General features: G+C 45.0%; 1 protein-coding gene across 1 annotated transcript; it reads left to right on the top strand.

Moving 5' to 3' along the window:
- Positions 1 to 1,657: 1,657 nt before the first annotated feature.
- On the top strand, positions 1,658 to 17,323 carry sall3a (spalt-like transcription factor 3a). The gene is made up of 4 exons (XM_056444630.1): positions 1,658 to 2,277; positions 11,103 to 14,267; positions 15,015 to 15,352; positions 15,678 to 17,323. Exons 1-4 carry the CDS (start codon positions 2,193 to 2,195, stop codon positions 16,107 to 16,109), a joined length of 4,020 nt encoding a protein of 1,339 aa, XP_056300605.1. The 5' UTR covers positions 1,658 to 2,192; the 3' UTR covers positions 16,110 to 17,323.
- Positions 17,324 to 27,161: the final 9,838 nt, after the last annotated feature.

Raw genomic sequence — 27,161 nt, 5'->3', positions numbered from 1 at the left:
AAATATAGCTTATAAATGGCCGGTATAATTTATTAATGTTTTTAAACTATAAATCACTCGGATGTGATGACTGTCACGTCTCCGGTTGTTAACCCCGCGCGTAAAACGGTGCACCCGAGAAATAACGTGAACGTGTAACGGCGGGAAGTTGTGATGGAGAGAGCCGGTGTACCGCGGGGGGCGGGGGGGGCACAACACCAACACTTCCGTATAAATAAATACAATACTCCTTCTAAGATTAATATGGCACGTGTGCCATATGATATGATTGTGCCATATGATATGACGGTGTGTGTGTGTGTGTGTGGGGGGGGTCAGATCTGGATGTTCACACTAGAGTCTGAGGACGATCCATTGAGCAGAGACGTGGTGGTACATCCTAGTGGTGGCTCAAAGCAATGGGCTGGACCTCTCTGCTACAGGGTTAACTCTCCCTCACAGCGCAGTGCCTTACACACACACACACACACACACACACACACACGGAGCCATGCCCGACACCGAGAGACCGATAGCGCGAGTCTGCCACAAGATACTTCCAAAGTGGGCTCCGGTGTGAGCCCGAGAGCCAACGGAGAGAGGAAGGACACCGACTGATGCTTTAATTTGGGGAAACAAGCGGGCGGCGTTTGAGTGTTTAGCCGCGAGACACACAGAAGAAGAAAAAGAAGAAGAAGAAGCAGAAGAAGAAGAAGACCACAAAAAGAAAGCCACTTTTGGAAAGCGCACTGAGGCGAAGGCGCAGTAACCGGGAGCTAAAACACGGCGAGAGGCGGAGGAGGAGGACGCGGAGAGGTGTGCGTGTGTGTGTGTGTGCGCGCGGTTGTGTGTTAGTGTGCGTGTGTGTGTCGCGATCGCAAACGTTGACGCGACTTCTCTTTTTGCGGGACAAATGACTTTTGGATCACATTGACACTGGTGCAGCGACTGCAGGGAGGAGGAGGAAGAGGAGGACTGTTGCTCTTTCGGGAAAGACGCGCGTCAAAGTTCGGAGAGCGGAGCCGCGGAAGAACAGACGAAGAAGAAGAAGAAAATCATATACTTATATATATATATAATAAACCCGGTAATCTTGAATAACTTCGCTCGTCCCGTGGACCACGTCAACTGGCAGCAACACTTCACCGGAAACGGTGATGTCCATCAACTTTAAAGCCCCCGGAGCAGCAACTCGAACACTGTAAACACCGATTCTTCATTTCGAGTCCAGCTCAGGAGCGTCCAGCCGCTCGTCACATCACACAGACACGCACGCGTAAAAGAAGAGAATAAAAGTTACCGAGAGAGAGAGACGGAGAGAGAGAGAGAGAAAGTATCAGAACTGAGCCGAAGCTCTCGAGACTTCCCGCCGCTGCCTGGAGAAGTTGTGAGGTAACAAGGAGGATCGTAGAGGTCATGGTGATGAAGATGAAGATGAGAGATACCTCGAGAAGAAACGCGGCGGCGCAGAGTCCCCCGCGGCACTTGTGAAGCGGCCGGGGGAGAAAAAAAGGAGGATTTTTTGGGAGGGGATATACCCCCCAAAAAAGAAAAAAGAGCCTGACGTTCCCCTGTTGAAGACCCCCTCCCCTCCCTCCTCCCCCCCCCCGCGAGCCGGGCGGGCATAACAAGAGCGTTTTGTATTGTTGTCGGTGTGTTGTGTTGTTGGAAGGAGGGTTTGGATAGTAAAGAGAAGAGAGACGGATAAAGTCTGAGAGGGTGAGGCGGCTAATTGCTTAGTCCGTCCCTCATTACCATATCCAATGCGCGCGTCCGCTGGACTCCAGCCAATCCTCCTCCACCTTCACGCGGCTCCATTAATCGCGAAGCATTATTCACTATCGTAATTATTACAGCGACATGCGCAACCCGGCGCACAGCGGCAGCGGACGCGACGCCGGTTAATATCTGGTTATTGTGTCGTTCCTCCTCCTTCTCCTCCTCCTCCACCTCCGCTCCTCTCTGCGCTCCACTCGCCAGGCCGTTTGCGAACTTTTTTCTTTTTCTTCTTCTTGTTTTTTTTAAGTGCGCGCCCGCGCGCGCCCGAGTGAGTGAGTGTGTGAGAGTCGATTCATTCGCTCTCCTCCGCTGATGTATCTGCAAAACGCAGAGGCATCACGGAGCGCACGAGCAGCAGCAGAAGCATCGCGGGCGCCGACGCCGCCACCGACGCAGCTGCAAGCAGCCGCCGCATCAGCAGCAGCAGCAGCAGCATGTCCCGACGCAAGCAAGCCAAGCCGCAGCACCTCAAGTCGGAGGAGGACCCTGCGATAGCCGGCGTGATCTCCGAGCAGCACGGTGAGTGGGTCCGATCAGCTGTGTGTGTGTGTGTGTGTGGGGCTCCGCTTTCCAAACGGGCCACTTTTACACGCACACACACAATCACAGCGCCGCTTCACGGGACTTCTCTGCCCCGTCAACCCGCAATGTTTTTTAGGAGTTTTTTTTTCTTCTACCTCAAATGAAGAAAAAAAACAAAATATGACGGAAAAAAAGTGGTTTGGGTTTATTTGGATTAGTGTGTGTTTTTTTTGGCCGATGAGATTTATTTCTTAGTCGCAAAGCGTTTTTGATTTATACATTTTGGATGCAGTTGTTAATAAGTCGCGCGCCTCTCTCTCCGTGGACAGGAGGCTGGTCTCGGGGAAGTTGTGTGTGTGTGCGTGTGTGTGAGTGTGTTTGAGTTGAACCTGCAGCACGTAACCGGCCGCATGGCTGTGAGGCTAAAGCAGCCGATGCATGTGTTCACTTTAATATAATATTCATATTTTGTACTGGAGGCCTCCACGAGAGCACCGTGTGGGAGTAAAACTCGCGACTTTGTGTTTAAATGCGCCTTTGCCACCTTTTACAGTTGACTTGGGGTACGTGCATGCGCGCGCACTGAAATACACGCACTAACACACGCGCGCGCACACACACACAAACACGATTTTCTGAAGTTCAACATATTTGAAGTTCACCTCTTGCAGATATGTACGGATATTAATTCAGCGGATTCGTGGATGATAAATCATGCAACAATATTTTTTTATGATTTTTTTATTATAAATTAAAACCGGTTAAATTATGATATTGTTTCTTCTTTTTTTAAAAGATAATTTTGCACGAGTGCATGTGTTTGGTCCCCCCGGCGCCTGTCTGCAGCTCCGAGGAGCAGAAGTGCCGCGGATCCTGTTGCAGGTCGAAGCCTCGGTGGTTTTGTTATGGAAATGTTTTTGTTTACCCTCCTCACATAAATTTAGCACACTTGATTTGTTCCCTTTTGGTCTCAATGCGGACGACAGGCTCGTCCTCTGCATGTGGAGGGAGCGCCATAAAGGGCTCATTCATCCTGGCTCTGTACTCGGGAGTTTTTTTTGCGCAATAAAACCATCATTACAGAAATAAAGTCACATCTGATTATACGAATTATGTAGCAGCAACACGACTGCATGCTATAAATATTGTTATTGTTCTTAAATCCGAATCTATGACGTGTTTTTTTAATTTAATTTGTTTATTTATTTTGTAGTATTTTTGCAACACATATAGAAGAAAGTCGAATTTTGTTTAATCTAAGAGTTCAAATACAAATGTTGTCATTTAATAAAACTTAAAGAAACACTAATACAAATCCAGTTACAACACGTGTATATATATATATATATATATATACATATATAAAAGGATAATAATTTTTCTTGGTGTTTACTCTGAAATGTGTATTTATTCCGGAGTATCCTTAAACTGGATGCTTCCAGAAAATCACTGCTATTATTTATGCCTTACTATAGGCTCATATTGGCCAACACACACACACACACACACACACACAGTCACACACTTTGCAGGGCTTCTTTACAATAGAAATGCGTGATGTGGTCCCTGGGGAGCAGCTCCCTGCATGTTGGTGTGAGGGCTGATGACTCCGGCTCTTTTGTCCGCTTCACTCTCTCCGGGTTGTTTTTGTCACTTCAGGGCATTTCACTTTTCTTTCTTTTTTAACACGATGACCGTTTTAATGTTTCCGGACGTTGCTTTTCACGGTTTGCCCCCCCCGGAAAAAAGACCCCAAAACGTCCCTCAGGTTGCTCTCCTGTGGGCTCATGGGAAGGGGAAACGTGGACATTCCCGTGAAAATGTGGCTGATTAATTATTTTTTTTACATCTCAACTAAAAATCACTACTGCGATTTATGACAGTCGGAAAAAGGAAGACGCATGCGGAATGAGGAAAAGAAAATCCATACACTAGAGCTCTTTTTCTTCTTTAAAAAAAAAGAAATTCTTGCATGTGTGGCTTTGACATCTAAAAACACACACACACAGTGTTGTGGGGTAACCTGCAGCTTGGGCATTGTGCTTCTCACTGGAATGTTCTCTCCTGTCCTCGTTGGAGCACGACTATACCGGCCTCGCTTGTTTTCAGCCGTCGCTGTGAAACAATCCCCCCCCCCCCTCCTCCGAGACCTTTTGTTGGCATACACACTCAAATAAACCCAGTAATGGCATGTCTCATCCCGAGCTTCCTCACGGATGTCAGGCGATGCAGCGTGATCGCACTCTCCTCTCGCTGCCTCCACACACACACACACACACATACACACACACACACACACACGCGTCGCCGCAGTCGCAGCTTCCTCCCTGACGACGGCATCGATCGCGAAGGCCCCGACAAATCACCGCATGTAATGTCGAAGGAATCCAGGAGTTCCATATCCGTCAGTCGCCGCTTTGATTCTGGAATTTAAATCCATACGCTGTTGGGCATCGGTCGGGAGGAGGAGAGGGACGCCGGCGTTCTGGGTGGCGATTCCAGTCAGTCGGCCTCGAGGGCGCAGCACGGTTTACCCTTTTTTTCCCTGTGGTTTCCAAATCTTCCTTTGGAGCTGAACTTGTGTGTGTGTGTGTGTGTGGATGTCCACTGCAGCTCAGTCAAGTCCTCTTTTAAATGTGACGCACTCAAATCAAGTGGCAACAAGCCCCTCTTCTGGCGTATCACCTCCGCCTCAGGCCTTCCGGATACTTGCCCCCTTGGGGGCATAGGGGGTGGTGTGTGTGTGTGTGTGTGTGTGTATGGGTGTGTGTTCAGATTGGGTAGAGGAAGGGTTGAGGGTTGGGGGGGGGGGGGTGCTTGGGAGTGCTTTTATAAAGCCGGCTGACTTAACCTTTGTCCGGCCCCCGGCACCCGGCCGGGTCCCCGCCTCTAGACGTCAAGCTCCTTGTACAATTAGGACGTGTGTGTCTGTGTGTGTGTGTGTGTGTGTGTGCGCCGTTGACCTTGGCGGCGCAGCTCGCTCGTGTCCTAGAAAGTGAGCGTGAACATTGACGGTCCTCCACCCCCCCCCCTCCCCTCCCACCCCCCCCCCCCCCCCCCCACACACACACACACACACACAACCTCCGACCCCCGCTGCATCCAGTGTGGGATGAGTGGGAGGCGGTGACATACTGCACATGGGCACACTTGTGCTCTCACCTTTATTTTTGGAGGGTGGATGGGGGGGGGGGTAATATTCCTAGCCACGGACGAAAACGTACAGGATCCAGTTCCATTGATATTATTGGTCGTAAAAAAAACCTAAAACATATATATGTATATTTTATATTTTATTTTAGCTGGTCGAACAGGTGGCCGAGCACAGACGTGCTCTCATTGGGGTTCTTCATTTTTCGTCGCGTTTTAATCCACGTTCACGATCGGCATCGAGTCGCCGAACACCATCACGGTGTTTAAGGCGGAGCATTTTGTTGTTGTCGTTCGACGCAGGAATGCAGGTAGTTATGAGTTGCACACACACACAAAAAAAGAAAAAGTATGAGGAAATCCCCGCTGACAGTGACAACACGGCTCCCCTGCAGAGGGGCTTTGTTTGGCTTTTGTTTTAATCCCCTCTCACCATCGGGTGCAGGCCCTCTGGACCACCCACACAGCGCCACACTCAACACTGAGAGCACACACCAACAGGTACATCTCTCCCGATGGGGAGGGAGAACCTGACAGGACTCTTTTTCTTTCTTCTTCTTTTTTTCTTCATACAGAAGGCACAACAGTAGATTTAAGAGAAAGCTGACGAGCCACAAAACTGAAAGCCGCATTTTGTCATCGGCGGCTTTTCTTTCCGATGTTTTGGTTTATATTATGTCGATATGACCGCTGATTTGTTTCAGGGAGCAGAGCCTCGTGTTTGTGTTTGACAGCTGAGATGTTGCAGTTTGTTAAAGATGGGAGGGTGTGTGTTTGTGTGTGTGTGTGTGTGTGGGGGGGGGGGGGATTTTGCTTACTGGCTGTAAAGAAGTGAATTAATTCTTCTTTAAATTGAATTTGATCTTACATTTAAAAATTCAGATCGGACCGTTTTCGCATTCAGCCGAAGCAAAAGGTCACCGAGACAGAGTGTAATAAATAAATACGTCTTTTGCTGATGATGAGCGTCCATTAGATCCCCCCCCCCCCCCCACACACACACACACACACTCACAGGAGACGGAGAGACACAGTCATGTGGACCGAGTGCCGTCATCGAATCCTGTATCGCAAACACATCGTTGATGCTCGGGCTGCTCCACATCTGCAGGCAGCGACAAAGGCCTCTGTGTCAGCGCAGATATGACTGTACCACTCTGACCAGACCGATGACACACACACACACACACACTCACACACACACTCACAGAGCCGTGCTAAGGGAGTCTGAGGATGCGTGGGATCCTTGGAGGATGTTGTATGTGTTTCATGGCCACGGAGACATTAATGTCCGGGGGCTCTGCAGGACTCTTTATTTGTATTATATATTTATTTAAAGATCTGCTGTCGATGGGTATTGATGGATGAAAGCGGAGGAAATTAATGCAACGCTTTGAACAACGCAAATCAAAGCAATCAAAGGAGTAATCAGGTGGTTGACGGCCTGGTCGGCCCCGAGCCGACGGAGGAATCACCGGATTCAAATGCGGACGACTCGAAATCCAACAACATCCGTTAAAAAGAGAAATCCTAAATTAAAGGATTCCTTTCAGAGTGGATGTTGCGAAGATCTAAGAATTCCAACATTGTTAAACCAGAAGGCCTCTTTTAGTCCCCCCCCGCCCCCTCTCCCCTCCTTAATTTAGCCCCACCGTGATGCATCTCTCTTTAAGGGTCCTAAACTGTCCCCAGATGCCTGAGAAGAATGCATTTGAAAGGGACAGAAGGAGGTTCTAGTGAGGCTGTAAATGCCAGCCCTTATTTATTTTATTTATTTAGATATAACTGATCTCGATGTCAGTATGAATGTAAATTAAATAAAAAATCTCACAGTTTGACGGAGACGTTTTTGAGTGGAAAATAGTTTAAATTTAAGGATAGAACACACTTGAAATTCCTTTTTAAATGTTTTATTTAAACAAGATAACAATGACTTTACTTTAATATAGAGTACATGTTATCAGTGCCATTGTCTGTGTGTGTGTGTGTGTGAATCTGGAAACTGTTCGTAGTCGCTGCACAAAGCGTCGCTCAGTGCTCGTCTCTGTGGCGTTCACAGAATCGGTGGAAAGCATGAATAGCTCGTCTGATATAATATGCCAGATTAGCGGTTTCAGTTTAGCGCGCCAAAGATTACCGAGCGAGATAAAGGACGCACACATTCTGCTTCTTACAATCCCCCCTATTGAATACCTTCGGTTTAATATTTGCATCCGAGTAAACGAAGACTCTTAAAGGAACGAGAAGCGGATTGGATTTTCTTCTCATCCTTTTTCCTTTCTCATGCTATAGGAAAATCAATACCCCTCCCCCCTCCCCCAACACACACACACACACACACACACATTTTCACTGTCTCGCAAACACATAAAACACACAAAATGTCGCCTTTACACAGCTGCACTACACAATGGCACCCCGCGGTTTTTAAGAAGCGAATGCTGTTATGTTGGAGCTCGTATGCAGTGTGATGATATTTACAACAATAGCAGAGCAAATTATTAAAGTGACACAGTGGAGAGGAACGTTTTGTAATATTGTATAATTTTACCATTTCATTTCTTTTTTTTTCATCATGTTAAAATTGCCAGAAACCAGAGAAAAATCCCAGCTCTGAATCACTAAATGGTTTCTTAAATATTTTCTTCAGTGTGCACATGTTTGTGTCCAAAGTGTTAAGCTATTATATTAAGTGTTAAGCTATTATATTTAGTATTAAGCTATTATATCAAGTGTTAAGCTATTATAGGACATAATATTCTTCACAATATGTCTTTGAATGTGGTGAAAATGCCAAAAAGGGAAAGAAATATGCCAAATAAAAACAGGAAAAAAAATCCAGTTTACAAAATATATATTTTAAAGTAAAGAATTTCTGAAAAATCTCTTAACACTGCAGATTTGACACGTCAGCCTATGTAAGCACACTTATATCCCAGTGACAGCTAAACTAATGTGTGTGTGTGGGTGTGTGAATGTGTGTGTATAAATGTGACTTATGTGTTTATCTCTATACACGTATGTTCTCTGTCTGTCCACATGTGTGTTTGAATAAAACCTGTCAGCGCGTGTCTGTGTGTGTGTGTGTGTGTGTGTGTGAGGTCAGAGGCATACAAAGACCCCCCCTTGTAATTGTATGAATGAATAAAAGAGATTGACAGTAATACCATTCTAATAACTAATCAGCTCAACACAATTCCTACTCATTTGCGTTGACCTTTCAACCCTCAATTATGGAAATGCGTCCTGCCGTCCGCTGCTGGGCTAAGGAGACGTTGAGCCTGCTGTCACGTGACGCTTTCCAGTCACTCGCTCCTTTTTTCACTCGCGGTAAATAATGCGGCGTGTATGTTAGAAATTAAGAAAAAGATCATTATTATTTTTAATTTAATTGGATTTTTTTTCACACTGAGATTCCTGACGTGCGGCTGGAAAATCAAGGAGGGATTTTACATGGATTTTGCAAAAGAAGCATTAATGCACGACTCACAATGAAAAGCAGAATCTTTCATGTTATATCTGCTTTAAACATTTTTTTATCTTCTCGTTTAACCTGGAAAACCTGCAAGATGGAGTCGAATAACACCTTGTTTTGTCGGCCCTGCCCCCAGTGAGAACACGGAGCCCATCCAAAGCCTGTCTGTTGATAATTAATTCAGTTAGAGACACCAGACCGTGGTCGCTCATGCCCCCTTTGGCCAGAAATTACAGGAGGAGTGATGAATTTCTTCACTAATGAGTCACTGTAATTGGCACAAATGCTTCATGTCTGCCTCGCCGTGGCTCGCTCCATTTTAACCTTTGAAAATGAGCAAAAGCGCCGTATGATGCGCATGATTACTCACCGGTAACACGCGGTGAGACTTATAATGTTGAGTAAAGATGTGCGCCGTTTTTTTGTCGTATTGTCTGAATGAGGAAACAATACAAACACACGTCGGGTCACAGCTCAGGCCTGTTCGGCCTTTTTGGGGGAGCTGCACTGCGATGATTCCTGGAAGAGCATTTGCATTAATGTTGTCAAATACTTACTTTATACAGGAATGTGTGTGTGTGTGTGTGTGTGTGTGGTGTGTGTCTGTGTGTGTGTGTGTGTGTGTTTGGATATACAGTCACATACTTTACCAATTATTAAAAATAATTTGTTGTGCTATGCGGCCATTTAAAAAGAGTATTAAGACACCTAACTGTTAACTTAACCTTGCAGCTTTAAAACAAAAAACTAAATATATATATACAAACATATATATATATATATATATAAAAAAAGGATAATCCTTTTTCTTGGTGGTTACTCTAAAATATGTATGTATTTATTCTATATATATATATATATATGATATATATATATATATATAACTTTTTAAATTGCAATAATGCCTCTGAATTAGTGCTAATATATATATATATTTAAAGTGTATATACAAAAGTAAAATTTGTGGTTAAATGGTCGTATTCATAATATATGATGTGCTGCTTCTTTGAGTATAAACTGAGCAGGAGACGGTGACATGATGTGTGTGCAGGTTGCTGCTGCAGTGATTGAGCATACGGCACACACACACACACACACACACAGAGTGTAACTACACACACACACACACACAGTGTAACTATACAAACACATAGAGTATAACTATATGCTCCAACACAAGAAATAAACAAACAAGAGAGGCCAGTTTTGACATGGTTTGGATCAGGTGTGAATCGGGTCCATGCTCAGTGTTTGCGCCGGCTCGTTTGACTCCCGATGGTTGCGTGTGGGAGAGGAAGTGGCTCCCTACAACTGTGATTAAACATGTGTAACTAATCAGAGACGCTGCTGCCATGGCACTAGCATGTAATTTGTTGAGTCTTATTTCATAGAGCATGGCAGAAGGAGAGAGAGAGAGAGAGAGAGATACACTCTGACTTTCTGAACTGAAAGGTAGTGTTTTGTATTTCAAAAGATTCAAAAAAAAATTCAAAGTGGCTGTAATTTAAAATGTATATTTTGGTTGCACACATTTTACATTGTCTAATTTAACAGTGAATGGTGCGGGACATGTTCAAGAGCAATAGTCAACAGATCTACGCTCTTATTACACAATTGTAATCATGATAAGAAAACAGTATTTCAGGAGAGAGTCCCTTCTTGCTCAGGTTCAGGGGTAAGAGGTATTACCTTTGCAATGCTAAATGAAAAGGCCAAGGCATTTGAAATGCAGGGGGAAATGACTGGGCTTGATAGCAGAGGGGAATCCTAATGGGGCCATCAACGTCCTGATTTGTACCCAACAGATGAGGCAGCTGTGAATTGTATGAAATATTGGAAATCAATAGGTTGTATGGAATTTCATTAAGCGGCAGTATCCACAATTGATAGGCTCTCATAATTTGATGGATTGCACAAAGAAAATTATTAGCTGGCTCTATGGAGAGGGTGTGAATGCACAAACCCGGGTCTCGAGAATTGGTGAACTGGGGCAATTTGTTCAGAGTAAAAAAAAAAAAAAAAAAAAGTATATTGATTTTGTTTATGTTAAAAGAGAGGGGGGAAAAAACCCAAAGGTTAAATCTTTGCAGCACTGCACTGCAAAATATGTGTTGATTCTCTATTGATTATTTATTCATTAATTCTTCTTTTTTGTTGTTGCTCCCCCTCCCCCGCCCCCCCCCCCTCCCCCCTTTAGCCCGAGGCGAGGTGCTGGAGGACGCCGACAGCGGGAACGAGAGCCGCAGCGGCAGCGAGGAGACGCACGTGTGTGAAAAGTGCTGCGCCGAGTTCTTCAAGTGGTCCGACTTCTGTGAACATTTACAGAGTTGCACCAAACACCCCCTGGTGCTCATCGTGAATGACAATGAGAGCACGCCTAACCCCTCCCAGGAGTACCCTACGGAGCTCTCCCCTGTGCCCAGCTGCTCCAGTGAGCAGGCTGACAGCGAGGACCCCAGGGAGGGGAACCACAGCTCTGCCGGCGAGGGGGATGACATCCCGGAGCCGGCCACAATAAACGGGGTCAACGTCCTCGAAAAGGAGGACGAGCCGATGGAGCTCGAGCTACCGCTAGAAAAAAACACGGATCCCGAAGACACAGACGTGGCATCTCCGGAGACAGACGGCTCCCTACCTCAGCTCGATGACGTCGTCCCCTCATCCGGTACAAACTACGCCATGCCGAGCACCAATGTCACCCTGGAGACCCTGCACAGCACCCGGGTTGCAGTTGCCCAGTTTTCACAGAGCGTGAGGGCAGCGGTGGGCAGTGGGGTCTCCACCATGGCTATTCCCATGATCCTGGACCAGCTGATGGCCCTCCAGCAGCAGCAGATACACCAGCTGCAGCTGATAGAACAAATACGCAGTCAGGTGGCTTTGATGAACAGACAGCCTGACTCACAGCCGGCTCTCAACCACAATCACAGTAAGGCTGCTGGAAACCAGGGGCCCGTGTCCTCCTGCGCCCCTACTGTCGCGAGTCAGCTCCAACTACACAACTTCATCACCCCCCCTGTCCATCAGCTGCCCGTTCGGCTGCCGGCCACCCTCAGTGGTCAAGGCCCTTGCCCCCTGACCTCAGCGATAGAAGGACCCCACTCTCAAACACCACAAAGTAGCAGTCAGCAGTCTAACTCTTTAATATCCAACATGTGCTCAAATAACTCGGTGTTTTCCTCACCCGGTGGAAGTGGATTGTCATCTCTACTTCCCTCCTGCTCATCTTCCGTAACAAACAATATTAGCACTAGTTGTAGTGCGACGGGAGTCGGTGGCATCAGCAGCAGCTCGGCTCTTCCCAGGAACTCCAGCACCCCTCCCTCGCTCAGCCACAGCAGCCTCCTGAGCTCGGCCTCCAGTCTACCGCTAATACCTCACAGCTCGCCCAGCAGCGTCATCTTCCCCAACCCGCTGGCCAGCATCGCGGCCACCGCCAACGCCCTGGACCCCCTCGCCGCTCTGATGAAGCACCGCAAGGGGAAGCCCCCCAACGTGTCTGTGTTTGACACCAAGCCCAGCTCTGAGGACCCCTTCTTCAAGCATAAGTGTCGGTTCTGTGCCAAGGTGTTTGGCAGTGACAGCGCCCTACAGATCCACCTGCGATCGCACACAGGCGAGAGGCCCTTCAAGTGCAACATATGTGGCAACCGTTTCTCCACCAAGGGAAACCTGAAGGTTCACTTCCAGAGGCATAAAGAAAAATACCCACATATTCAGATGAACCCGTACCCTGTGCCAGAGTACCTGGACAACGTGCCCACGAGCTCAGGCATCCCGTATGGCATGTCTTTGCCCCCAGAAAAACCTGTAACCACATGGCTCGACAGCAAACCCGTCCTCCCCACGGCTCCCACCTCACTCGGACTCCAGCTGCCCTCCACACTGCCGAGTATGATGGGAGGTTTTGGCGAGTCTCCGAGCCTCACGCCGCTCAACGGGTCCCCTCAGGGGCCATCTCCGCCATTGAGCGAGTGCGCATCTTTATCCCCTAATATTTTTATCGACTCCTGCATGACCACTACTTCACCTTCCCCAAAACCCTATCTAGGGTGTGATGCACCGCCTCTCTTGAAATCTGAAGGTGTTCTCCTTCCACCAAGCTGCTCTAGGCCAGGAGAGAACACCACCACCACCACCACCACCACCACAACTACACTAAGTCAAGTGGTCCTTTCGTCGACTGTCAACTCCCCCACGTTGTCCAGCAGTGGACAGGACAGTGAACCCATCACTAGCCCTAATTCTGCTTCTAACCATGTCTCTCATCCTGTCCTTCCAATGCTCTCTGACCAGTTCAAGGCCAAGTTTCCTTTTGGAGGCCTCCTAGACTCTATGCAAACCTCAGAGACATCCAAGTTGCAGCAGCTTGTCGAGAACATTGACAAGAAGATGACCGACCCGAATCAGTGTGTCATATGTCATCGCGTTCTGAGCTGCCAGAGTGCTCTCAAGATGCACTATCGTATTCACACTGGCGAAAGGCCTTTCAAATGCAAGATATGTGGGCGGGCGTTTACCACTAAGGGGAACCTGAAAACCCACTTTGGTGTGCATAGATCTAAACCCCCACTTCGGGTACAACACTCCTGCCCTATATGTCAGAAGAAGTTCACCAATGCCATTGTGCTGCAGCAACACATCCGCATGCACATGGGGGGGCAGATCTCCAACTCCCCGATCCCCGAAAGCCTGCAAGAGATGGACACTGACCTATCCTTCGACGAGAAGAGTTTAGATGCGATGAGTAGTTACGACGACGATCTTCTGGACGAAATGGAGCAAGCTATGGAAGACGAAGACGACTTTAAAGAGGGAGAATTAGACCCGTGTAAACCTTATTCGCCGGGGTGCTCCCCACCGACTTCCATCATCTCCAGCATCGCTGCGATGGAGAACCAGATGAAGATGATCGACTCCACCGCCAACATGACACGGTCTTTTGGCGAAAAGCACACGCAGAACGGCATCAGCTTCGGAGGAGAGACCGATTGCTTCGCCGGCGATTCGCTGTCGGCATTGGGAGACGCCGAAGGTCAAAGCTTGGGGAGCCCTGCTTTCTCCGAGTCCTCGGGCTCCATGCAGCATTTGTCGCCAGCTCACAGCCATTCGGAGAGCCTGCGGTCCAAGTCCCCCGCGACATTCAACAGTCTTAACAACGGCGGCGGCGCGACAATAGACGAGTACCAGGAGAACAATACATCTGTCCTGGCGACGGTTAAGTCGGAAAAATCAGAGACACCATCTCCGCTTTCTGCAACTGAAGGCACCGGGGCCCTTGACCTGACTGCCACTCAACCCGGCAGGAACTTCATCAAGGAGGAGAGCCACTTCAGCATGCTGTTTCTAAACAGAGATCGAGGTGTGTATGTGCACAATCAGCGTGTATATAATGATGAATGTTGATATATTGACAACAAAAAAGTCTTAATTAGCATAATTAATGCAGCGGGAAGCGTAGTTTGTATGTACACCACCGTTCAAAAGTTTGGGGTCACTTAGAAATGTCTTTATTTTTCAAAGAAAAGCACTGTTTTTTCAATAAAGATAACATTAATCAAAAATACACACTATACATAGTTAATGTGGTAAATGATTATTCTAGGTGGAAACGTCTGGTTTCTAATGAAATATCTCCATAGGTGTATAGAGCCCCATTTCCATCAACTATCACTCCAGTGTTCTAATGGTACATTGTGTTTGCTAATCGCCTTAGAAGACTAATGTCTGATTAGAAAACCCTTGTGCAATTATGTTAGCACAGCTGAAAACAGTTATGCTGGTGATATAAGCTATACAACTGGTCTTCCTTTGAGCTTGAAGTTTGAAGAACAAAATTAATACTTCAAATATTAATCATTATTTCAAACCTTGTCAATGTCTTGACTATATTTTCTATTCAATTTTCAATTCATTTGATAAATAAAAGTGAGTTTTCATGGAAGACACAAAATTGTCTGGATGACCCCAAACTTTTGAACGGTAGTGTATCAGAAGTCTGTCAAATGTCACCATCTTCCTCACAGCCATAGGGGTCTCCCAGTTTGTAAAATGACGTGTATTTTAATGCTGCCGCATGCTAATATGCATTTGAACTCGTCTTCTTCAGGGCTGAGCACTCCTAATTTGGCCAGCACTGCGTCGAACATGATCAAAATGGAAATGAACGGACACGGCAGGTCAGTGTCTCTGAGCGACAACTCGCACATGCCGGCGGGGATCCAGGTTCCCGCCGCGGCGCCCCACAGCAACATGAGCCCCGGCATCAACCCCATGTTGGCTCCCCCGCCTCCGCGGCGCACCCCCAAGCAGCACAACTGCCACTCGTGCGGGAAGAATTTCTCCTCGGCCAGTGCTCTGCAAATCCACGAGCGCACGCACACTGGGGAGAAGCCGTTCGCCTGCTCTATTTGTGGAAGGGCTTTCACCACGAAGGGCAATCTGAAGGTACGAGCACGTTTAATGCGGCGTCAAATATCATTTTACACATACGGGGGGAGGGGGAGGGGGGGGGGGCGTGATTGACATATATAACACTCTGGAATCGATTGTGGCTAAATACCTTTGGAGTACTGCATGGCCTTGTTCATTACCTCACTTCTCTGGTAGTTGACATGTAGCTTAATGGTAAAACAATGTTAAATATGTTTGCTAATTTGGGCCTTTTTACTTCCATTTCCCACCCATAGCATGTTTCCAGTGTGCCGTATTTTCCTTGGGCGTACGATCTGCAACTCCGGATGACTGACTCTTCTTTTCATGTTCTTTTTAGGTTCACATGGGAACTCACATGTGGAACAACGCTCCGGCCCGAAGGGGTCGCCGACTGTCCGTGGAGAATCCCCTGGCCTTGCTGGGCGGGAACGCCATGAAGTTCAGCGAGATGTTCCAGAAGGATCTGGCGGCTCGGGCCATGAACGTCGACCCGGGGTTCTGGAACCAGTACGCGGCCGCCATCACCAACGGGCTGGCGATGAAGAACAATGAGATCTCCGTGATCCAGAACGGAGGCATCGCCCAACTGCCCGTCAGCCTGGGCGGCGCGGGAATCACGTCGTTGGGACCCATGGCGGGGGGAATGGGCCGCGTTCACGCCAGAAGCAGCCCGCTCATGACGGATCTGGAGAAAGCCGGTCTGAATGTCGGGGCCAACCGGCCCTTCTCCAGATTTATGGAGGAGAACAAAGAGATTGGGATCAATTAAAGAGACATTTCGGTATTATTCCAAGGTAGACGTTTGGAGTCAAATAACAAGGAAGGAAACTGTTGATCCAGTCTGAACTCATGTGTACTATATTATGTACAGATTAAATATTTTTTTGTTTGGTTTTGGAAATATAGTATTTAGTATTGATTAGAGGTCTTTGCCTTTCACCCATTCCCTCCTCACTTGATATTTCGCCTATACGAAGAATACTTTGTCTCTTGTTTGAGAATATGTCGTCTTGCAAGATTTGCATGGTACTTATTGGTTTTTATCAGTATGTTTGACTGCTTTTATGAATTCCTTTGAAAAACCAGGATCCTGCCTCATTTACGATGGGCAAGCATCTTTTTTCCGGAGCGGACTAAAACAGAACAGTTTGAAGACGGTACGGCTTTTTGTCTGGCAGCTTCGTTTACGGTCGCTCTTTTAAATATAAAAGGGACGTGGAGAGACTGAAGACTGAAGTATAGTGTTCCTGTGCTCGCCTGATATCCTTCTTTTTTTTTCTCATCAACTAGAAAACTTGAAAATAATAATGTTTGAACTATTTTAATCTTTACATTTAGTCTCCCAGCATTGTCTTATAATATTGTCCTGTGTCTTTAGTATTTATGATATTGACAAAAAAAGCGGGTATACAAAAATATATTTAATGGCCCAAGCATTTTATTGATCCGTGTCTTTTCTAAACTGCAGGCTTCACTGATGAAAATCTCTTTCAATAAAGACAGTGTGTCGTTTGAGTTGAACAACAGAGAAAATGGTAGGTTTTATTTGGATATCTGTTGAGACTACGTGTATCTCGTGACACGGTGAAGAGGCTAGAGATATCCGAAGCTGCTATGACCACAACCCTGCTTTTAACCTTTGTAAAAAGACAAAAGAAGTGATCCTTTTGAAGAAATATCTATGTATAGAAATACAGACAAATCTAAAACAGGTATGCATATTTTGTATCACATAAAAATAGACATCATGAGTTGAGAGTATTTGTCATGTTTGTGAATGCACTTTTTAAAAACAAGACGTTTTGTCTGTGAGTTACCGTTAACCTTTTGACTGAACTATCTATCACGTGCTGTTTTCATTGTTTTCAGCGTACCACTCCGACAATTTGCCGAGTCGGTTCTCTGTTGTTGCATCTGTGCTACTCGTCAGGGTGCAAACTCATCACTCAATCAAAACCTTCTTAAATAAAAAAAAAAAGAGAACAGGTGTGTGTTTGAATGGTTTCTTTTTCTGCACCACGTCTCTGTCACCCTGCTATTTCCATAAATTAAAAAAACTGAAATACCAGATACATAGGATCAAATCAATGACAGACTGTTGTTTTTTACTATATCATTATCATTATGACTGAAATAAAAATGTCTTTACATCCTTTTTATTGTCATTTTGCACTTTTAAAAATGTTTATTCTGTAAATATTAAGACAGAAGAAAAGAGAGACACAGAGTCTAAAGTAAAACTATATTATATGATTACGTCAATTAATTAAAAATCAATTCTATTTAACTTGTTATTGATTTTCCTTTTTAATTATCATTTTACTATTGATAAAATAAATCATTTTATTAGAATTGTACTTAAAAAAGTAACTGCTTTGGTATGCCTAGATTCTCCAAAATTACAGCCCATTTATTTGCAGAAAATAAATGTGCTTTCTCTCTTGAAACACATTAAGTGTTCCCAGATATTTAATAGTAGTCCATTAAAACTGATTTTATTTTCCGCCTTTGGGAAAATGCAGATTTCTTTGCATTGCATACTTCAATTTGAAAAACAAAAAATATATACCTATTCTGTGTGTGTGTGTGTGTGTGTGTGTTTTCTCCTGCCTAGATTAGTTGTTTTTTTAAATCACAAATGTGCAGCTGATGATATGTTTGCCTTCCCCTTATATTCTGAAAAATCTTAATTGTACATGGAAGTAAGGTTGAAACATATCAGAACCATATCAATATAACAATATATTCACAAGTCAGACTAAAAAATACCGCAATATTTCAATTAATATGTAAAATGCTGTTTTATGAAAAACTATTTTCCCGGACAAAATATCATAATCAGTCGATTGTGTTTAATAAAATCTATAACAATCATACAACTGTGAACTATACTCTCATATGTTGTACGCTTGGTGCAACCCTGTATCACAAAAATTACGTTCCCCCAGACCTAAAATGCAATTTGCAGTTACGTTTGACTGAAACGTATTTCTCTCCAAATTACGTTTGACTGAAACGTATTTCTCTCCAGATTACGTTTGTATTTGACGTATTATAATAACAAATACGTCTCTGATCAACGTATCTTTGCCGTTTGTTATCTCTCTTTTCTACAATGCTGTTATGAATTGTAAAAAGTGTCCTCTAGTCTTATTTAGTATTATGTTATATATGTTGTTTCGCCTGCGTATTCTGACAGCAATAAGCGTTGTCGGATCATATGAATTGGCGTGAAGACTTGCTGCTGGTGACTCTCCTTTATTTTCTTTTTTTAGGTGACAATACATTAATTAAAACTCGTAAACTATCACCACCTCATCACCACCTTAACAGAGTCAGTCCCATACGGGTCAAATCAACTATTAAACTTGTTATAAAATGCGCATCTGTCCGTAATCTATACCATAAAGTTCGCAATTTAACCTAAAAAAAAGTGCGCTTCCTTGTTACCTTTCAAAATAAAAGTCCGATTTGTCTGTTAAGCGGAAGTAGTATAAAACGTCTATATTTATTCAAACAATACAATATAAAAGGCATACATCAAAATCAATAAGGAAAATGCTGAACAGTCAAACAACTCAAAACAATAAACCCTTCATGGGGTTATTTACAGGGCGTGTTTACTTCTCATCAAACAAAAAGAGCAGGTATCTGGAAAAATCTGGGAAATAATTTGGGAATTGTTAATAAAACATGATTTACCCTTCAACTTCCACTGATATGCATGCAAACTAATACATCGCTTCACACACACACACACACACACACTGACAGAAACACATAGACACTCACATACGTACACACACACACACACACAGGCAGAGACACACACATACTCACACACACAGACACACACTCTCATACGCACACACTCTTACACACACACACACACACACACACACACAGACAGACACACACTCACACACACACACAGAATGACAGACACACACACACACACACAGAATGACAGACACACACAGACACACACTCAGACACACACATACAGACACTCACATACATACAAACACAGGCAGAATCACACACACACCCACACACACACAAATACACACGCACACACGCATACTCTGCAGACTGACCTTTGACCTCCCAATTGTCTCTCAGATATAACCCTTCTGCTATATATTAAATATATTATATTTACCTAAATATAATACTTTGAGGTCATGAGGGGAATCCCCTCCAAAAGATTCACAAGAGAAAATTGTCACCGTGCCAATAACCCTTGTACGATCCTTAAAACCAGTCTTTTAGTTAATTTTGCACACTTTCAATCAACTTAAAGATCTGGATACTTTTCAGATTCAAAGAAGGGCATCTGAATATGATATACCCTACAGTTTTGGACCGATAGCACTGAGCTAAGGGCCCCAAAAACAGGTCTAAAGGGTCAAATTGGGCCTTATTCTCTTAAATTTGCATATTTTTTGACAAGTGCAAAAATGGCCATAATCTCCTAAATATTAGTCCTGGAAATCCCAAATTGAACACAGACACTCAGGACAGAGCCTACAATGAGGTGATGGGGTGAAATTTCCTCCGAAACACCCACAAGAGTTAATTGGCTGTCTGAAATCCAGGACTTGAAGAGGGTGTGTGGTTTAACAAATTTGAGACCCTGTTGTGAGTTTGGGCTGATTTTAGCTTTTTTTTCTTCTAAACATGTCAGAGCTTAGCTTTCTTTTGCAGGTTGTAGCCCCTCCCAAATGGGTCCCAACCATGTAGGCTGGCCACATATAGCACTTAGCATCCCTGCTTGGGAAGGGTTTAAAAACCCGGAAAAAAACAAAATTCCTTCCTTCAAAGGTTAACAACTCCTCAAATATTTGTACTATATGAACAATTTCAATTGTATTCTACCCCATTTGGGAGTGGCTACAACCTGGAAAAGAAAGCTAAGCTCTGACATGTTTACCCAATTTGACCCTTTGGACCTGTTTTTGGGGCCCTTAGCTCAGAGCTATCGATCCAAAACGGTAGGGTATTCATATTCAGAGGCCCCTCTTTGAATCTGAAAAGAATCCAGATCTTTAAGTTGATTGAAAGTGTGCAAAAGTAACTAAAAGACTGGTTTTAAGGATCGTACAAGGGTTATTGGCACGGTGACAATTTTCTCTTGTGAATCTTTTGGAGGGGATTCCCCTCACGACCTCAAAGTCTTATAGTTAGGTAAATATAATATATTTAATATATAGCAGTAGGGTTATATCTGAGAGACAATTGAGAGGTCAAAGGTCAGTCTGCAGAGTATGCGTGTGTGTGCATGTGTATTTGTGTGTGTGGGTGTGTGTGTGCGTGTGTGTGATTCTGCCTGTGTTTGTATGTATGTGAGTGTCTGAGTGTGTGTCTGTGTGAGAGTGTGTGTCTGTGTGTCTGTCATTCTGTGTGTGTGTGTGTGAGTGTGTCTGTCTGTGTGTGTGTGTGTGTGTGTGCGTGTGTAAGAGTGTGTGCATATGAGAGTGTGTGTCTGTGTGTGTGAGTATGTGTGTGTCTCTGCCTGTGTGTGTGTGTGTGTACGTATGTGAGTGTCTATGTGTTTCTGTCAGTGTGTGTGTGTGTGTGTGTGTGAAGCGATGTATTAGTTTGCATGCATATCAGTGGAAGTTGAAGGGTAAATCATGTTTTATTAACAATTCCCAAATTATTTCCCAGATTTTTCCAGATACCTGCTCTTTTTGTTTGATGAGAAGTAAACACGCCCTGTAAATAACCCCATGAAGGGTTTATTGTTTTGAGCTGTTTGACTGTTCAGCATTTTCCTTATTGATTTTGATGTATGCCTTTTATATTGTATTGTTTGAATAAATATAGACGTTTTATACTACTTCCGCTTAACAGACAAATCGGACTTTTATTTTGAAAGGTAACAAGGAAGCGCACTTTTTTTAATGTTAAAATGTGAACTTTATGGTATAGATTACGGACAGATGCGCATTTTATAACAAGTTTAATAGTTGATTTGACCCGTATGGGACTGACTCTGTTAAGGTGGTGATAAGGTGGTGATAGTTTACGAGTTTTAATTAATGTATTGTCACCTAAAAAAAGAAAATAAAGGAGAGTCACCAGCAGCAAGTCTTCACGCCAATTCATATGATCCGACAACGCTTATTGCTGTCAGAATACGCAGGCGAAACAACATATATAACATAATACTAAATAAGACTAGAGGACACTTTTTACAATTCATAACAGCATTGTAGAAAAGAGAGATAACAAACGGCAAAGATACGTTGATCAGAGACGTATTTGTTATTATAATACCTCAAATACAAACGTAATCTGGAGAGAAATACGTTTCAGTCAAACGTAATTTGGAGAGAAATACGTTTCAGTCAAACGTAACTGCAAATTGCATTTTAGGTCTGGGGGAACGTAATTTTTGTGATACAGGGTTGCTTGGTGAGGGAACTCATAATAACTCTCATGAGTGTGACATCATAATACTACCAATAATTAATATGATTTACTTTACTTAAGATTATCTGTCCGGCAAAACTAAGATGGCGCCCCGTGCTGCTGCGGCAGCGAGGACGTGAGAGACAGTGGAGTGTGTGTGTCTGTGTGTGTGTGTGTGTCTGTGTGGGTGTGACTGCGAGCGCATGTGTTTCGTGTGTCTGTGCGTGTGTTTCCGTGCATGCGAGCGTGCATGTGTGTGTGTCTGTACATGCGAGCATTGATGTGTGTGTGTGTGTGTTTGTGTGTGTGTGTGTCTGTGTGTGCAAGCGTGTGCGTGTGTGCGTGCTTGTGTTTCTATGCATGCGAGCGTGCATGTGTGTGTGTTTGTGCGAGTGTTTGTCTGTCTGTGTGTTTGTGTGTTTGTTGTGTTTGTGCGTGTGTTTCTGTGCATGCGAGCGTGCATGTGTGTGTGTGTGTATTTGTGTGTTTGTCTGTCTGTGCGTGTGTGTGTTTGTTGTGTCTGTGCATGTGTGTGTTTCTGTGCATGCGAGCGTGCATGTGTGTGTGTGTCTGCGTGTGTGTGTGAGCGCATGTGTTTGTTGTGTCCGTGCGTGTGTGCGTGCTTGTGTTTCGTTGCATGCGAGCGTGAATGTGTCTGTCTGTGTGATCGTGCATGTGTGTGTGTGATTGTGTGTGTGTGTGTGTGCCACAGTAAAGCGACAGTGGCCTCCTCCCAGCGCTCAGCCTCTCCCGCTGCAGTACTCTTGACACATGGTTGACATGTGTGCGAACACACACACGCACACACACACACACACACACTCTCACACTCCCACACAACACCCGTGTTGTCACTTTTTTCGAATGAAAAGAAGAAGAAAGAAGAAGATCAAAACAGAGAGACGTGAAATATAAACTTATAGACGGAGAACAACACGCCGTGGACAACATGGAGGAGACCGGCTTCCTCTCATCGCTGAGAACAAAAGAGTTTTATCTGGCAGATTCTCACCTGACTATTGACAACATTATAGAAAGTAAGACGACTCATTAACAGTCTGTCACTTTAATTAACCCTCGAGTTGTTTCCCGGGGTCGTTCTGACCACAAACTAAATATTTTTTCCATTTAAATATATGTTATATTCATCAAATGGTCAGAAAATACTGGTTTTTTAAATTATTATACTATTCTCTGAATACATTTGAAGTAATTTTATTGAGTTATGGGTGATTTATTTACTGTAACTTAGAGGTCAGTTGTCCTCTGGGGTCAAAGTGGAGCAACGTGTCACACCAACAGATATCTGCTCTGGACGTCTGATGTTTGGGCTCAAGAACAACAAACAAACAACAACAACAATAACAGGTATTTTCTCACATGTGTGGAGCATTTCACATGTGAGAGAGAGAGACAGGCAGCACGATGAGGCAGAAGAGCTCCACCACACAGGAGGCCGCTGAGATCACAAAGCTGAACATCATGAGGAGGAATCAACTGAGGAGGAGGAGGACTCAGGGTCAGAGGAGACATCAAGAGGAGGACTCAGGGTCAGAGAAGACATCATGAGGAGGAGGACTCAGGGTCAGAGGAGGAATCATGAGGAGGACTCAGGGTCAGAGGAGACATCATGAGGAGGAGGACTCAGGGTCAGAGGAGGAATCATGAGGAGGACTCAGGGTCAGAGGAGACATCATGAGGAGGACTCAGGGTCAGAGGAGACATCATGAGGAGGAGGACTCAGGGTCAGAGGAGGAATCATGAGGAGGACTCAGGGTCAGAGGAGACATCATGAGGAGGACTCAGGGTCAGAGGAGACATCATGAGGAGGAGGACTCAGGGTCAGAGGAGACATCATGAGGAGGAGGACTCAGGGTAAGAGGAGACATCATGAGGAGGAGGACTCAGGGTCAGAGGAGACATCATGAGGAGGAGGACTCAGGGTCAGAGGAGACATCATGAGGAGGACTCAGGGTCAGAGGAGACATCATGAGGAGGAGGACTCAGGGTCAGAGGAGACATCATGAGGAGGAGGACTCAGGGTCAGAGGAGACATCATGAAGAGGACTCAGGGTCAGAGGAGACATCATGAGGAGGAGGACTCAGGGTCAGAGGAGACATCATGAGGAGGAGGACTCAGGGTCAGAGGAGACATCATGAGGAGGAGGACTTAGGGTCAGAGGAGACATCATGAGGAGGACTCAGGGTCAGAGGAGACATCATGAGGAGGAGGACTCAGGGTCAGAGGAGACATCATGAGGAGGACTCAGGGTCAGAGGAGACATCATGAGGAGGACTCAGGGTCAGAGGAGACATCATGAGGAGGAGGACTCAGGGTCAGAGGAGACATCATGAGGAGGAGGACTCAGGGTCAGAGGAGACATCATGAGGAGGACTCAGGGTAAGAGGAGACATCATGAGGAGGACTCAGGGTAAGAGGAGACATGAGGAGGAGGACTCAGGGTCAGAGGAGACATCATGAGGAGGAGGACTCAGAGTCAGAGGAGACATCATGAGGAGGACTCAGGGTCAGAGGAGACATCATGAGGAGGTGAGAGATCCACCATCCAGACCATGCAGACATCATGAGGAGGAGGACTCAGAAGAGGAGACACCACCTGAGAGAGAGAGATCCCATCTCACCACCCACATGCTACTTCTTCCTCAGAAGAAGCCCCCACACCACCTGCTGCAGGGATGGAGGAAGAGTATGAAGAGGAGGAGCATGAAGAATATGAGGAAGAATCTGAAGCTGAAATGGAGGAAGAGTATGAAGAGGAGGAGCATGAAGAACATGAGGAAGAATCTGAAGCAGGAATGGAGGAAGTGTATGAAGAGGAGGAACATGAAGAACACGAGGAAGAATCTGAAGCAGGAATGGAGGAAGAGTATGAAGAGGAGGAACATGAGGAAGAATCTGAAGCTGAAATGGAGGAAGAGTATGAAGAGGAGGAACATGAAGAACATGAGGAAGAATCTGAAGCTGAAATAGAGGAAGAGTATGAAGAGGAGGACAATGAGGAATAATCTGAAGCTGAAATAGAGGAAGAGTATGAAGAGGAGGAACATGATGAACATGAGGAAGAATCTGAAGCTGAAATAGAGGAAGAGTATGAAGAGGAGGAACATGATGAACATGGTTATGAGGAAGAATCTGAAGCTGAAATGGAAGAAGAGTCTGAAGTGGAGGACTGCACTTATGATGATGAAGAGGAAGAGTCAACTGATGAGGTAAAACCTGAGGAAGAGGACCCATGCGATAGGAGAATATTTCCAGTCAGATTGAACATGTGTGTCAGTGGTCAGCTGGTCCATCTTTCAATCAGGGGGTTGCCGGTTCAATCCCCGCCCGAGCCGATGTGTCCTTGAGCAAGACGCTTCACCCTGAGTTGCTCCTAGCTGTGTCTACGGTGGATGCATTTAACATGATTGATGTCGCTTTGGATGAAAGCATCAGCTTAATTTTGTCATCGTGTTGTTTGTAGATTTTCCTGATCTGATGCGAGGTCAAAGGTCAGGGATGTCGTATGTGTACAGATTGTAAAGCCCACTGAGGCAAATTTGTAATTTGTAATTTTGGGCTACATAAAATAAATTGAGTCAAGTGTGCTCTTCTGTTTCGGTGACGATTGTTGGACATGGTCGGCTGACGGCTTGTGGAACTGGAGAAATGTCCTCCTGGCTGCTCTTCTCTATGAAGGCACTTATTTAGCTCATATTTGGGTCGGCGAGAAAAAAATAATGCATTCCTCTCATTCTTGCGCTCATGCGCGAACATTTAGCAAAACGACGTGCATGTAAAGACGGTTGTTTGACTCCATAATGGCCGATTCTTCTTCTCAAATGTATAATATAACCCTCTACTCTGCGGCCGTAGCAATTACGCTGCCTTACCAGCTCTCACGTATGGAACGAGGTTATTAATGCGGCGATGCCGTTGATTGTTATTCCCATTGTTGAACTTCGGCGTGTTAGCGCATATTTTCATGCCGTTATCTTATTACCTTCGCATTGACAATGCGGAAGCTTATGTTTTGATCGCCGTGTATTTGTATGCGTGCGTTTTATTCGCATAAGTCAAAAAGTATTAAACTGAATCGCATGAAATTTAGTGGGATGATTGGTTATTATCCGGGGAACATTTGATTAGATTTTGGGATTGATCGGGTCAAAGGTCAAGGTCAAGGTCATGAAAAGGTCAACATCTTCTTTGAATCGCATGAAATTTGGTGGGATGATTGGTTATTATCCGGGGACCATTTGATTAGATTTTGGGATTGATCGGGTCAAAGTTCAAGGTCATGAAAAGGTCAAAATCTTCTTTGAATCGCATGAAATTTGGTGGGATGATTAGTTATTATCCGGGGACCATTTGATTAGATTTTGGGATCGATTGGGTCAAAGGTCAAGGTCAAGGTCATGAAAAGGTCAACATCTTATTTTTACCATAACGCGGTCAATTTTGATCCAATTGGCATGCAACTAATGCCAACATGTTCATAATTCAATGCCCAATCTTGTGATATGCGAAGGTATGCGCTCTACCGAGTGCCCGTTCTAGTTGTTTTTGTTTTTTTCCCACGAAGCAATACGGCCGATTTCGTTTTTATTGTTCAAAACTGAATGTTTATGAGCAACCGGGGGAATGCGGACAAGGAATTATTTGAAGGTGTGTCCAATTAGGAGCATTTTAACAAGTGAGAGTGGGTTACAAGGCTAATTATCTCAAAGTCAACAGAACATGCCGTTCCATCTCTCTGGGATATCTTTTTTTTCTTCCTTCTTATTCTTCTTTCTCCTGAAATGTGGCAGCTCTCCTCTTTGTTCAGCACACCGAACAAATTGGTTTGGCCTTTTGTTGCTGATGTTGTTGGTGTTGTTGTCGTTTTATCTGCACTTCCCCGGTGTTGGTGCGCTACCTGTTTGAAGGGAGCGCGTGTGACGCGTGGGGCGCGACGCAGTGTGAACAGACAGGCCATCATCGGGACGGGGCTGTCGGCTGTTTGTTTAATGCCCTGCCTACTGTGAAAGTCTCCCTGAAACAGGCGCAGTAAATATCCCCATTGATCCGGAGGCAGGGGGCCCTACGATGATGTAGTGGCGAGGAGGCGCCGGAGTAAATCTTACCGACAGTAATCCAATCCCATTCTCAAGGCTTGGGGATCTGAGATAGGTGCTTTAAATCCAAAAGTATGCCTTTTTTTTTTTTGCACAATTTCTCTGCTTTTGTTTCTTGTTTTTTTGTTGTTGTTGTTTTTTTAACTTCCAGGCCTCATCCTTTGAGTCGATCCATGACTGGCTGGGGGTGCTTCGCTTGCTATCCTCTTATATTTGCTTAAAAAGTCCAACAAGGAGTCTCGTGACATTCACTCTAAAGGTGCGTTCACACCAAAAGCGAAACTAT

Source organism: Pseudoliparis swirei, chromosome 22 (genome assembly GCF_029220125.1).
Source record: "Pseudoliparis swirei isolate HS2019 ecotype Mariana Trench chromosome 22, NWPU_hadal_v1, whole genome shotgun sequence".
NCBI classification, from domain to species: Eukaryota; Metazoa; Chordata; class Actinopteri; order Perciformes; family Liparidae; genus Pseudoliparis; species Pseudoliparis swirei.
Note: the sequence above shows the minus strand (reverse complement) of the source record. Positions and strands in the feature narration are given on the sequence as shown.